At 41.5% G+C, this 14,467-nt stretch overlaps 1 protein-coding gene across 1 annotated transcript in view; it reads right to left on the bottom strand.

Annotated features, from left to right (window-relative positions):
- Nucleotides 1-13,859, bottom strand: part of CDK19 (cyclin dependent kinase 19) — a 121,866-nt gene extending 108,007 nt beyond the window's left edge. Inside the window, exon 1 of the mRNA XM_059467871.1 lies at nucleotides 13,524-13,859. Within this exon, the coding sequence (XP_059323854.1) occupies nucleotides 13,524-13,651 (128 nt within the window). The 5' untranslated portion in view covers nucleotides 13,652-13,859. The remainder of the gene's footprint in view (nucleotides 1-13,523) is intronic.
- Nucleotides 13,860-14,467: the final 608 nt, after the last annotated feature.

Here is a 14,467-nt window from a genome sequence, read left to right as displayed (position 1 = left end):
GGATGCTCTTTAATGTTTGATTTTTGTATAGTTTCAAGCCTAATCAACAAAATGGGAGATTCAGTCTGTGAAACAGACAGCAGCCCACAAGCTCTAAGTGATGTGCAAGTGTTAGAAAGACAAATTACTGACTGGTAGAATTGTCTTGCCAAGCTTTAGGGCCTGGCAGGTTTCAGTGATCTCACACCCAGAGGGAGGTTAAAAAAGCTGGGGAGAAGGATGTACCATTCACAGCAGACACAAAGAATGTAGAATTTATGGGCCACAAGGACATTGGGCAGAACTTCTTCCCAAGATAAGAAAGAAACAAATAAACCTTACCCAGCAACTGTGCTGAGCCAGCTGTGACTGGGTAAAAGGGAATTCTGCAGGGGGAAATCCCAACCACCACTCACAGATCACTGACCCAAAAACCCTTCAGCCCAAGAGAAGAGAAACACCGTGGGATTGATTAGCATGAGAAGAGAGAGAATCATTAACCAATAGAAGATAGAACACTAATTAATACAAGGATTATGTATCATGTAGCCAATAAACACCAATTCCCTTGTTTGCTGACATGTATAAATAGCAAAAAGGTTTTGATAGTTATTGTGCTTGATTTGTGGAATTCCACTGGGCACCCAGACTTGCAGAACTCTGGGAAAAAAAAAATCAATGTCTCTCTCAAGCGTGTAGTTATTGGCTTGTTGCCCACTGGGTTACAAAAACCAATTCTTGTGGACAACAGCAGGGTGGTAAACCAATCTCCCCATCAGGCAGTAAACATTCAATCTTTTAAAGCTGAGCTCATACCTTATCTGAAACATCTACAAGTAAACTTGAGGAGTGGGAACAATGCAACAAACTTGTATCAAACAGGACAGTCTCTACTACACAATATTAAAAAGATCTAGAGTGAAAATAGAATGTCCAAGGCTGATCCTGGTAAACAAAAGGAAAAAGCTTTTTGGAATGGAGACAGTATGCTACAGCAAATACTGCATTTTGGTTTTTGGTTTGGTTTTTTTTTTTTTTTGTCTCAAGTACTTACAATCTCCATTTTCAAAAAGGTGCTTAAATGCTTCTCAGCTTCACTGGCGCCACTGCCTGATGATACCTACTGAACTCCTCTAGGTCTCACTCCAAACATCAGATGACACCAGATAGCTCAGTATGTACACAGAATAACACAAGGCAGCAGCACTTTTCTCTATCTTCTGCTACCTCCCAGATCTCAAGTCTACCCATGAAACCCTTTAGAACAACCTAAGAACACATCCAAAAGGCAGAAGTCTGTGTGTCATTTTAGATGTTACTCTTCTCAAAATGCAATACCAAATTCCTGAATGCTGTATGATTTACTACTCCATTTTTCAATAATTGCCAATGTCACTGACTTGCCAATATCAGGCATAAATGCATGCCAAAACACAGCTAACTCGGGAATCACAATGCAATCTGTGAATTTTTTGAATAATTAGCTTTTTTTCTTGGTTGGTTAAAGAAAAATGGTTAAAGAAAAACCTTTCAAGAAAACAGATTTTTTTGGTTGAAATTAGCATTCTAAGCTTAAGTCTACTATAAATTGGCAGAGACATTCAAATACAGAGCAACTGATTACTACAATTAGGCTTTTTGAGAAAATACCTGACTTTCATCACATACACTATGAGAAATAGGCAGAAGAACCATTACATGCAGCTTCACCTGCTGGAAAATCTGCCATGTTCCAGTCAGACTAAAAGAGCTCATATTAAAAGTACAAACTGCATCATATTATTAATAGACACTCTGTGCTATCACAGCATCCCCTGAGAAATTGAAACAGATTTTGCTTTATAATCTGTAGAACAGCCCCGAACATATCTCTAAATCATACTAGTAATATGGCTATCCTTCCCCTTCTTTACTCCTCTGTAAACCAGGCTATGAACTCAGGGGGAAATGTGCATGTTAAAGAACAAAGTTCTTAAAGTGATGCTAAGCTACTTGTCATTAAACACAATGCCCTTGACATTGCCTACTGCCACAGAGCCTCAAAAAAGATGCTGAATACCTATAAATCCCCCACAAACTTCACCAAACATAAATGATGCGTTCTTCATGCATGAGGAGACAGCTGATTAAAAGGACAAAAAGTGAATCTGAGCACTGATAAGGTTTTCTGTCATTAAAAAAATGCCTTTTCCCAGCTATGATTTCACTAGACTTGGAGTGAGGAGTAGAGGTCTCTCAGTATCAATGCGAGGAGAAAAAGTAATCCACTAGCACCATTACACATAGCTTAACCATATGCTCTTCTCTTTCTTCCAGTAGTTTCTAATTCAGAAATTTAAAAGCAAATCTTTGTAGCATAGATACCTTCTAACTGTTAATAACAATTTCAGATTAATTCACATCACAGTCAGTCTAAGATCTGTGTAATACCAGACCACTGGAAATCTTACTAACCTAATCTATTAAAATTTATCCTTTACACTATAATAATAAAACTTTGTATTTGCAAGGAAAGAGAGCACAACTGCAGTCATTGCCACCCTCACTCCAAATTTACTGATGAAAATTCAGAGACCTCAACCAGCTACAATGTTGTTGCCATTGCTAAAATTAGACTGATTCCTAAGTATCTGGAGTGACTGAGAACTGTGAATTTCATATAAGTACATTCATAGCAGATTGGGGTAAGCAGACTTGACAGCCTGTTTGTAAGGGTAAAAACTAAAGTGTTCACATTAAACCCTGAGAGCTGTAAAATTATTCTGCTGCTCCAGGTAGCTTCTTCCAGAATTTGCTATATTTAAGCAGAAGAGAGAGCTGCACCTGATTTTATTTCTTTACAGACAGGATTGATTACAGATAACGAATAGATTTAGGAAATATCTCCCTGCCTGAAAAGATACCGCATGTGAGGATTTGCTACCTTAAAACAAGGAACAGCAGCAGCAAGGAGAAAAAAAACTCTGAAATAAAGAGGAAACAAATTTTTATTTGTCAGCAAATTATGTACCAAGATCATAGAAACAGAGTCCTAAGACTATGCCTAAAAGAAGAATCTGCCACTTGCTTCATAAACTCACTTAAGAAAAATGCTTGCAACTAACTATAAATGTAGAGAAATGAGCTGTCTGGTTTTGGAATTTTTTAAGTCCTAAAGCCATACTGTAACTACACTGTCCAGCTTAACATGCATCACAGCTCTTCCTATGTAGTGCTAAATCTGGCTAAATACTGCAACTTTGATAGGTGGGAAATTACTATCAAATCACCAAACAGTAGGAAGCCTGTACTTTGGGGTCTTTTTTAGCAAGAACATGTTTCAAATACCAGGTGCAGATTTTTTTTCTAAATCCCTATAATGCATTAGGTTTGCTATAGCAGAATAAGCAGAATTATTGACTCAATGTAAAAGGGGGGAGGGCAATGGCCTAAAAACTGCAGTTACTCAGTTTTTCTTTTCTGACTCATGTCATAATCAAATGCTTCCCCTAGAGCACATGAAAGTCGAGATTTATCAGAGATTTATCATAAATTTTCTGTTCTTTTCCTTCAGACTCCCTAACTCAAACCATCTACAATGAAATTATCAATTCTCCAAGCCACACCTACACAAAAGCTTGCCAACACAATGTGGGTGTAATTCTTGGGTGGTAAATCAGCCTTTAGGTACTAAAGCTGCACCTAAGAAGCAAGACTCAAATTCCATATGGGCAGAGTGAGACAGAGCACATTTATTACAGCTGAAAAGTTGCAAAGTTGAAACAACTCCCTCACAATAAAGTAGGACTGGAATGAATCTCCATAAAGTCACCCCAAGGTCTAATTTAATTCAGTCTGAAATGTAATTTTTTTTTAATTTTTTTTTTTTTTTAATGGAGCATCTCAACTTTTTTTCCTCACTTCAGTGTCAGGACATGAGGATTTCTCAAAGATAGAGGTCGTAATTCCAGCCATTAAGAGAACTTTGCTGTCTCAAAAACAAACAAAGTCTTTAGTCAGCTATCATATCTGTTCCTGGGGAAAGGGAGGGGCATTCTGCTTCCTCTGAATTTTAGAACTCCATGTTCCATAGTCAGAATAGGCTTCTGTCACAATCTGAGGTTTAAGAATGTCACTTGATAAAGTTTTATGCTGGTTTTTACCCATCACTGAAGTGACACTAGAAGTAGAATAAAAGACATTCTACTCAGAACAAGTCTTTCGGTTGTTCTGAAGGTCAAGCTAAATTTGGCAATTTGTCTACCTCTGTTTCTCATTTGAAGCATGACAGAATTGGGCAAAGGAACAACTGGCTATCCAGTACAATAGCTGGTTTTAATCAAAAGATATGAACATAAGCTAACTTTTGAAGTCTACAACACCCTTGAGAACAAGCAACAACTGATACAGAAGCTCTGTTTTAGGAACAGACACATTCAAAGACATGAGCTGACACCCACTCTCAGCTGCACTGACGATAATTAACGCAAGCAACAAACACAGCATTTTTGAATGTGTAAGGTGTTAAATCTTAGCATGAATCCATGGTAATTCATTATTAACACAGGTGAGAATTTTCTCTAAACACCCCTGAATTTGCAGAATTCATTATTTAGAAGTATCTCTCTCAAAAACAACCAGCTTCAGAGCCAAACAAGAAATGTCACACCTGAGTGGTCCTTGTATCTCCTCAGGCTCTCAGGCCCCACAACACCACCAATGAGGTGGGAAAGTCACAATCAGAGGCAGAGCTGAATCCCAGCATAACCTCTGTGAATGCTTCCAAGTGCTCTAATAAAGATAGCAAAACAAAGGAGGGACAAGAAAGGAAGAAAACCTTCTGGCCACACAAAAAGGATTGATTCTGCTTTCAACTAATGCATGAGGAAAGCAGATACGCTGCTTCAAAATAGTGAAGCTTACCTCCAGATGCAGATTCCATTCCAGCAGATTTAGCTTCTGCCTCTAAGTCAGTGGCCTATAACTCTTATTTTCACTTGACTGCAAAAAGAAATCAATAGCATTTTCTACTTAAATCAGCACAGAGTGAACAAAAAAATAATCATACTGTACATGAGGCTCACTTTATGGGAACACATGTTTATAGTCACACTGTCCCAGCCTGCCCCCATGTTGTATCTGTGCTTTTATTCAGCCCAGAACCCTGATACTTAACTGAGCAACCTGACAATCCCAGCACCCACAAAAGCTATGCCATTGCTCTGCCTACTGGAAAGCCTATCTTCAGTGTGGTTTCACGTACAAAATAAAAAACTGTAGAATATTTCAGGATCTGAATTTTATAGAAAACAGATGACAACTGAGGAGAAACAAGCAGTTATACAGTGGCCTCATTTGTAAATATTGTTTTAAAGATTGCTAAGCCCAGAAAACACAGAAGCAAACATGGACATGAATAATGCCCTTCAGGGATCCACTCTTTCAGTAATCTCAGCTTCTTCAATCTTTCTCACAACCAGAAAAAAATCAGTTGGGCTTTCCAGTAAGGTAAAATAAAATAATTAAATAATAAAGGATAAAAAAACCCAATCACAACACACCAATCAAAAAACCCAACCCACACTTACAGATAACCATCTTGTAAAGGTCAGTCGACACTATCTCCACAGCATTGCTTCCCTCCGGTCTTATTAGACACACTCGTATTCCATAAACGCTCTCAAACAAACTCCCACCAATAAATGAAAGGATTGTACTCCCACAGAAAAGTCTAAAAAATGTTAATAAAAAATTCAGATATAGAAGTTAAGTTTCAGTTGAGTTAAAGACTTTCCCTGGACTTTGTCAACAACAAATTTTGGTTTAAAATATCTCTGCACTTTTTTCTTCTTGAATCTGTTGAGATGATGAACTTCACAAGAGGTGTAATGATTTCTAATATGCTCACAACTAGCATTGTTATCTGTCAGTCATCTAACTTATAGTCAAGCAAACCATGCAAACCAAGCTGCCAGAGCTGGGAGGTCTTTTCAAGCCTATATTATTTAGAAAACATGAAACTCAAGTCAAGTTAAAACAATAAACTTCTTGTGTTTGCTACAAGGGTAGAAACTGTTCTTCATTTCCTGAAGTCACATACTAAGTTAGCCAATTTACTCTAAACGCAGTTGTCCTGGACCAGTTTCAGCATTCCTTCAAGCAAATGCACCGTTATTGCAACAAATATATCTTTTTTAAGTTCTAACACTTTGTTGCAGTAAAAAAACAATAAATAAAATAAAACTGCAGTGTATGTCAGTTCTCAAATGGCAGCAAAGGAGCTCAAAGAATGACACATCTTTGGAAGCAGAACGTAAGAGCTGCCTGTCCCTGCTGCTTGCAACCCCTTCCCGATGACACACGTAGAGCTCAGCTCCTCCTGGCCCCAACACTGAGCAGCAGCAAGCACATGCAAACAGAGTCACTGCTCAACACACAACTCTGCTGCTACTATCAGAGGACAAAGGCACCTTCTGACCCAAGTCTATGCAAACCATGACCTGATTTAGGGCTGCAGAAGAGGCAAACAGCATTTCAGAAGGTATTTTCAAAACATAGGTATAAATTTAATGTTACTGGTGAATCTCTAGTGCAATTTGGTTAGGACATTCCACAGAAATTTTGGTTACTTGTACAAACACATCTGCAGCATTATGAACCACAGCAATTTCTGGGGCTTTAGGGGTTTGCTGATTTTTTTTGGTTTCTTTTCAAATCATACATGATGTGAAAATACTCATGTTGAAAATAAATTTGTGAAAAACACCTCTACATGCTTACTCACAATATAACATGTTAGACTGGATGACCCAGAAATACAACATATAAAATTGTTATATCAAGTAGTTCACACAAAGAAGCTTTCATTTTCTGACCTAGCCCATGGTCTGTCTTGCTTTGCCCCCTATTACCAGATGGGGGGCAGAAATGAAACTCTTCTTCCCCTTCAACCTCTCACTTCCTTTTCCTGCAGCTCTACTGGAAAACTCTTAACCTCCTCACTCAGAAACAGGAACCTTCTTGCCCTCTTCATTTCTTAAAAAAAAAAAAAAAAAAAAAAAAAGTTTTTCTTTCACATCTTATGGGCTAATTTATGTACATTTCTTTCTTTACAGGCTTGGAAAAAACTCATCTGTTTCTCTCAAACACAACCCCTTCTACATCTTACTGACCCCCTTTCTTCCTCAAGCTCCTACCACCACCACATCACCAAAAGGTGATGATGCACTTTACAGCTCATTTCTGTACCTAGTTTCAGGGAGAGTAACAGAAGAAAGGACAAAATAGCCATGAGAGAAACCAGATGCAAGAGTCTGTGGGAAGCACTAAAAATTACTCATCACCACTTGCACTACCCTCTTGAGCAGGAAGCAAAGCCATGGTATAGTTGCAACAGCAGCTCTCATTAAGGCACAGATAAGTAGTACTCATTATCTCTTCCTAGATGGGGACTTTTCTACTAGAATGCATGGCAGGCAACTAGTTAGACAGGTTTGGTTTAGTTCTGCTGCTCCTTCTCACACATATTGGGAGTATTCAGTGGTTAAGTGGTATTTTCAGGACTTGCAGGTAAATCCAGTATTTAGGTTTTCTTTGCTTTTGAGAGATTTTAGCAAGGCACAAACACCTTCAACCATTCTACCTTCCTCAAGATAAGTTTCATCAGGAAAAGAAAAAATATGGAAGTGGAAAGCAAACCACAGGTTTTCAGATACTGATAAGAGATTTTCCTGAAGAGAAAAGTAACTATATAAGATCTAATACATTGCATTCTGACTTTGGCCAACAATTCTGTGATTTAGCCTGTCACAGGTTTATATTAGTAAAAAGCAACTACAGCACAACACTAAACTTATGTTCAAGGCAATGCCAAATAGAGGAAGTAAGAAAATGTAAATATATAAATTATTATAGACTCTCGAATGTCTTACAAGTATCAACTTGCATTGGTAAATAATTTTCCAGTTTCACATTCAAGAGAAATAATCCTTGCCACATCAGTGAGTTGCCTCTCTTTTAAGAGCAAATGCAACTGCAGTACACATGTACTCAGTCCCCAGGCATTTTGCCACCAACATTGCTCATTTGCAGCATTTAGCTAACTTGAGTGCAAGTTTCCTCTCCTGACAAACTCCTGCCATATAACGTAAGTAATTTAAGTTTTACTAAATAGGAATATGGGGAGAACAATACACAAATTAATTGCTATACAAATACTGACATAAGAGATCAAGCAGATTACCTTTACCTCTTCTACACTTTCCATTTTCTACTACCACAGTGATCTGAGCCACCACCTTGACCAGATGCAACCTCTGAAAATGTAATATTAGCAGAAATACCAAATACACTAAGCTGCTCCAGCAGAAATCCTGTTTTTCCCATGGAGCCATGCTTCATAGCAGATTATTGTTTTCTCTCTCTCAAGCAGTATTTTTTTACTTCTGCTTCAAACAAAAAAATATTCATCAAATAAAAAAACTAAAACAAGGGAAAGCTGACATAGCCACAATCACAAGCAGCATTCCTATGTTAAGGTTATATACTTGTCTTGGCTAGATACTTCATCCTTCTTTCTCTCCCCATATCCTACTTTTCATAGAACCATACAATGGTTTGGGTTGGAAGGAATTTTAAATATCACCTAGTTCCACTCTTCTGCCCTGTGCAAGGAAACTTCTCATTAGACCAGGTGGCTCAGAGCACCATCCAACCTGGCCTTGAACACTGCCAGGAAAGGGGCACTCAACTCTTATGTGGGCTTGGAAGCTGTGAGTTGAGAGCCTTACATTAATGATTCTGCACACCAGTGTCAGTCCAAGGAGGAAAACAGACTCCTCTTCAGTTACAAACTTACAGTACTGAAAAATAGGGGTAAGAAGAAGGAAAGAATATTTCATTTGTCTTCCCCTTCCTATGCCTGTGTTCCACAGTGATGTTTCTGGACTTGCATCGCTGTTGTCCAGTTCTCAAAAGGGAATTCCGTATTTGGCAACTAAGATGAAACCTGGTTTATACCAACTCTCTTTTGAAAAGTTACAGGTACAGTAACAATAAAGTAATCTGACAAGCTACAAAAGCATACTACTTCAGCAGCATATAAATCTACATCCTTGGTTTAGCTGATACATTGTAAGTACAGAGCCAAACCTTTTATGGCAGGAGGGTCCGCCAGGGCAGCACCAGCTCCTGAGCTGGCAGGGAGCCTGGCAGCTGCCCAGGGTACAAATCCTGGCCCTTACTGCCACCCTTTTGAAAGCTGATCACTTCGTATTTCTGGCATTCCTTCAGTAACAAGATTAAAAAGCACATACTTGCTTTTTGAAAGGTGTTCTAAAACATACAGATTAAACTAAAATTACAAACTTATTTTTTCTTTCCAAGTAGCTATATAGGTAATATTTATAAGAACCTTTGTTTCCTAAATGCAGAGAGTGAGTCAAATGAAAATTAAAATAGCCCCAGTTTGAGAAAAAGCAGCCACCTCGAGTGTTTGTTTACAGGTAAGCAGAAGCAGCAATAAATAGAAAGGCTGTATTTACATGAAGATACAGCTTTTGCAAGTGTTGCATCTGCTGTTGCTGCTACAGAGTGAAGAACAGAGTGGCCTATTTTCTACTTGACTCAAGCATCCCACTATTCCTTGCGCTCCTGACTAACCAGCAGTGGTGCCTTTTCAGCTTGCTGACTCATGCAAACCTCCACCTGCAGCTGGACTGACATCCTGGTGAAGAAATACTCTGTAGTGGCCTGGATTCAAAGATTGATTATTTTGAAAAAGTAAAGGAAAATAACTCAGGCATACACAACAAACAGAATTTCCAAACCTCACTCATCCTAAAACTTGCCTTTCATATGAGGAGGGGATACAAGAAGTGAAACAACTAAGCACAACATGGTAGCTTAAAATACCATCAAAGAGAATGTAAGGAATGTAACGAGGAGAGGTAAGGCATGAAACAAAACTATATTTTCCTAACCATGACTGGAAAAATTGCATTCTTTACTTTACTAGACAGATGTGAATGTGTCCCAAAAAAAACATTTAGAAAAAGTCAACATGATGCTTTGAAGCAGTACACAAACAAAAAACCTGTAACAGATTTTCCAGCTACATAAAGAGCTAAAAATCTAATATTGATGACTGAATTGCAATCATGATGCTTTTATCATGATTTCCTCCATCAAAGTCACTGGTCCAGTTTTACTGTACATGAAATAAAGGACTGGACAACTTATATAAATACTTGTTTTCTACACCTTCTGGACCACAGAGGTATTAATGAAAAAGTTCTGTAAACCCAGGTGCCTAATTTAGCTAAATATATAACACAAGTAGTACCTCCAGACCTCAGACCATACAAACACTACTGAACTAAATAGAAGCTGCAGCTGCTCAAAATCTCTAAAAACATAATGTTGTAGTGCATTCAAATGTAACACCAACATTGCTAAAATCTGACTCTTTAAAAAAGAAAAAATTCTTTTAACTTTCATAGAAACCAGTCAGCTCACTAGAAACATGCCCAAATGATATTCTACTCTAGGCTGAAAAAGCCAAACTAAGCTGTTACTTTGTCAAGAAACTGCTTTTATGCACAAGCCATTCACAGAGATCTAAGCAACAAAACCACTTTTTCTACAAACATTTTATCGAACAGTTGCCAAGCTCCATATAAACACATTTTACTATTTCATAAAATTCATATGCCAACTTTTTGAAACATGAAGTGACAAGTTCTCAGTGGAATTTCTGGAGAGCTACAAGGTTCTTATTGCCCTCGTCCTCCTGAGACTGTAAATTAACTACACGAAGCAAGAAGCCAGAAACTTTCTCTTTCACACAGGAATGCCTTGCAAAATACTGAAACAGTCTCTGCAGTCAGCTAAAGAAGAATTCCTTTACATGAGGCTCAAAAGCCCCCAGTGATCAGCACACAATAAATATGCACCACTGCTAGATTTCTTTTACTAATTTCTTTCTTTAGGGACCCCTTAAAGTTCATAACTAATGCTAAATATCCTCCAACCTGCAGCTATACTTTAGCTAGGTGTTTACATAAGGAAATCATCACATATTAATGGTTTTAGTTATTTTCTAATTTTTTCCTAAGTTGTTCACATCTTCCTTTCACCCAAGGATCTAAAGTTACACAAAAGCAACTAACAGTGAACTTACCAATGCCATAAAATGCAGACCAAGAAAAAAAGAAAAAAACAGGCCACTTTCTAAGCTTCATGAAGTAAAGTCTCTGAGCATATAGTACAGCTGAATTTGTGCCATGTTATATTACATGTCAATCTATCTGACAGCACTGCACCTTTGCACTTCCTTTTACCAGTTACTTGTCTAACGGCTCAAGGTCTCCCTTTGATTATTCCCAGCTCTGACACATTAGCTATATGGTTATCATATTTACTTTTGCTTTACTACCCATTGGCATTTGTCATATTATTGTAGGGATTTTGAAGACCTGTTCTTTATCGTGCTTTGTAGCAGCAATGCAATTCCTATGACGGATTTCCTTTGCAGATGATGGAAATGCAAAATGTCTGATTTTTACTTACATCAAATTTCTTTCTTTCTTTCGTAAAACAGTAAACCCAAAGCTCTGCCTTTTTTTGCTGTTCTTACAATCAGCAGTTTTAGGTTTACTGTATCAAAGAACAGCAACAAACATTTAACTAGCATTTTGGTGGTTTTATTACTACTTCCTTTCCTTATTACTGCTTTCTTGCTATCCCATGTATGTTTTACTATATATATTTATATATTTATATATATTGATATATATTTATATATAAATATATATTTATATATTTTATATATTTTTATATAAATATATTTATATATTTTTATATATTTTTATATATATAAATTAACACTTAGGAAAAAGAAGCAACCATGATCACTTAACACAAAAATATTGGAAGAACTCAGTGGCAGCTGTGATACCTGGAAAAGCTTTGATATTTCAAGTTAGCTATGCTCTAGTGTTCCTATGGCTGCAGAGCAAGCTAGTCAGAATCAGAGCTCATTTCCTGGTATTTAATCCTTCACTGGAATTAGTGTCTACCTTTCAGTTATTAATCACTTTTACACTACAGCCTCCTAATTCAGAGTTCAAATTTTCAAGACACACATGAATGCCATTTATTCCTACAGCCTAAACTTCTCTACTAATCTGAAGCAGCAGCCTGTCATTAACCACTTCCAAAAATTTATTTAAGAGTTGTCATTTTTCCACATTCAGTCTCTTCTTTTCCAAAGTTTCAGTTGGCTATAATGGAAGGCTATTACAGAAAGGAATCACCTCCAATTCACAGGCATATTTTAGCCAACCTTACAGTATGTTTAGAACACTGCAAACACAGCCTGTGTTTGTGCACCAGGCACACACCACAGTGAAAAAGTGCGCAATGGCCCTTCTGAAAGCAAAGGATTCTATTTGGAACCCACACCTGCACGAGACTGTTGCTCAGGCCTCAGGACTGCTCCCCTTCAATAACTGCATGCCAGTCAAACAGTCCCCAATTGCAATCCTAGCTCCCCACTGCTCTCTTAACTACAATACTGTGAAAACGGCATCCATGAAACACCTATCCCATGGTACCGAATTTCCTCAGAGAAGAGAAGAAACCTTGCTTAGCCAACATATATGGGCTTAACGCCTAAAGGACCTCTCTGGATCAAGCCACCAGCCAAGCGTTCGGGGACAGGGACTTGTATCCTGCTCTCTCACAGGACACTGATGGAGACACGCCTGTGCATAGGTACCAGACAGAAGCCACCAGCTCTGCCTACAAGGAGCGTCCCGGACAGGCCATCGAGCCAAGCGTGCCCGGCACTGGCATCAGCGGGTGCCTGGGGCTGGGACACACCAGGGACCACCGCACACCCCGGGAGCTGCTCGGGAGGGAGCAGCCGGGGAGGGGCCGTCGGGAGCCAGGTACTCCTCCCTTCTCAATCCCCTGCAAGTAATCGGAACAGAACGTCAAATTACGAACGCGGTCACACAAAAGACGAAAGCGACCTGGAACACGGCGTGCAAAGCAAAGGCGACCCCAGGGCACAGCCTGCTGACACCGCACCACCAGGGATGGCGGGGGGGAGCGGGGCAGAGCGGGACGAGCTTTAGGCTGAACATTAGGCAGGACTGCTTGCATAAAGGGCGATTAGACATTGGAAAGGGCTGCTCAGGGAGGTGGTGGAGTCCCCGTCCCTGGAAGTGTTTAAGGAAAGACTGGATGTGGCACTTAGTGCCACGGTCTAGTTGAACACGGTGATGTTCGGTCACAGGGTGGACTCCATGATCTTAGAGGTTTTTTTACACCCTAACTGGTTCCGTCGCTCCGAGCAGCCGGGCAGCGATGCGCGGGGCCGGGACACCGGGGCCCGCTCCCGGCGCGGGGCGGGGATCCCCGAGCGGGCTCCGCGCTCCGGCCCCCGCGCTGCCAGAAACTTTCCGAGGAGGGAGGGGAAGGAAGGAGGGGAGGGAAGGAGGGGAGGGCGCTGGTGCGGGGGGAGGGGGGGGTTGGAAGGGGGTTCTCGGCGCGGCCCTTACCCATCCTTGCGGCGGGCCTTGTAGACGTGCCCGTAGGTGCCTCTGCCCACCTTGCATCCCTCGTACTCGAACAGGTCCTCCACCCGCTCGCGCTCGGCCGCCAGCTTCGACTTGAACTCGTAGTCCATGTCTCGCCCATGGGCGGGGAGGCACGGGCGGGCAGGGGGACGCGGCGGCCGGATCAGCACCCGCAGCTGGCGGAGCCCCCTCCCGGCGCCGCCATGTCCGGGGCTCGGCGGGGGCGGCGGGCGAGGGGAACGGGGCGGGGGGGCGGTTTGTTTTTGTTTTGGTTTGGGGCTTTTCGGCGGGGGGGAGGGGGCGCGCTCCGCCGCCGCCACCCGCTTCAACGGGGCTCCTCGCGGCGCGGCGCGCGAGGTGCCGGGAGTCGTAGTGCGGCTGCGGGAGCCGGCCCCGCCGCCGCAGGCGGGACGCCGTAGCGGCAGAACTACAACTCCCGGCATGCCCCGGGTCGCCCCGGCCGGGCGGCGTCGGCGCACTGCCCTCTCCGGAGACACCGGAGCGTTTCAGCGGCCGCTGGGAACTTGCTGACTCTTCACATTTCGCGCACAGGCGGGAGCAACGAACGCGGCCGGACGCGGCGCCTCTGGCTGGCAGGGAGCGAGGGAGGGAGGACCAGAGGAATAGACTGTGGACACACACCCCATGCTGCGGGGCGCCGAACAGTGCAGAGACTTGTTTATCTCGCCAGCCGCCATTCACGGTCCGGCCCCGCCCCCCTGCGGGCTGCTGCCCCGTGATTGGTCAGTGCTGCCCCGCCGTGTGGTGGGCGGGGCGGGGCAGGGCGGGGCTAGGCCGGCCCCGGCGCTGTGGCGCTGCGGGTCCATGTTGGAAGTGGGAGGTGTTGGATAATTCGTGCAGTCGTGTGCTGCTAAATAAACCGATCGCTTACAGAAACACAGGGGCTCATACTGTGCGCTCATATA

This window comes from Ammospiza nelsoni, chromosome 3, assembly GCF_027579445.1.
Source record: "Ammospiza nelsoni isolate bAmmNel1 chromosome 3, bAmmNel1.pri, whole genome shotgun sequence".
Lineage (NCBI taxonomy): Eukaryota > Metazoa > Chordata > Aves > Passeriformes > Passerellidae > Ammospiza > Ammospiza nelsoni.
Note: the sequence above shows the minus strand (reverse complement) of the source record. Positions and strands in the feature narration are given on the sequence as shown.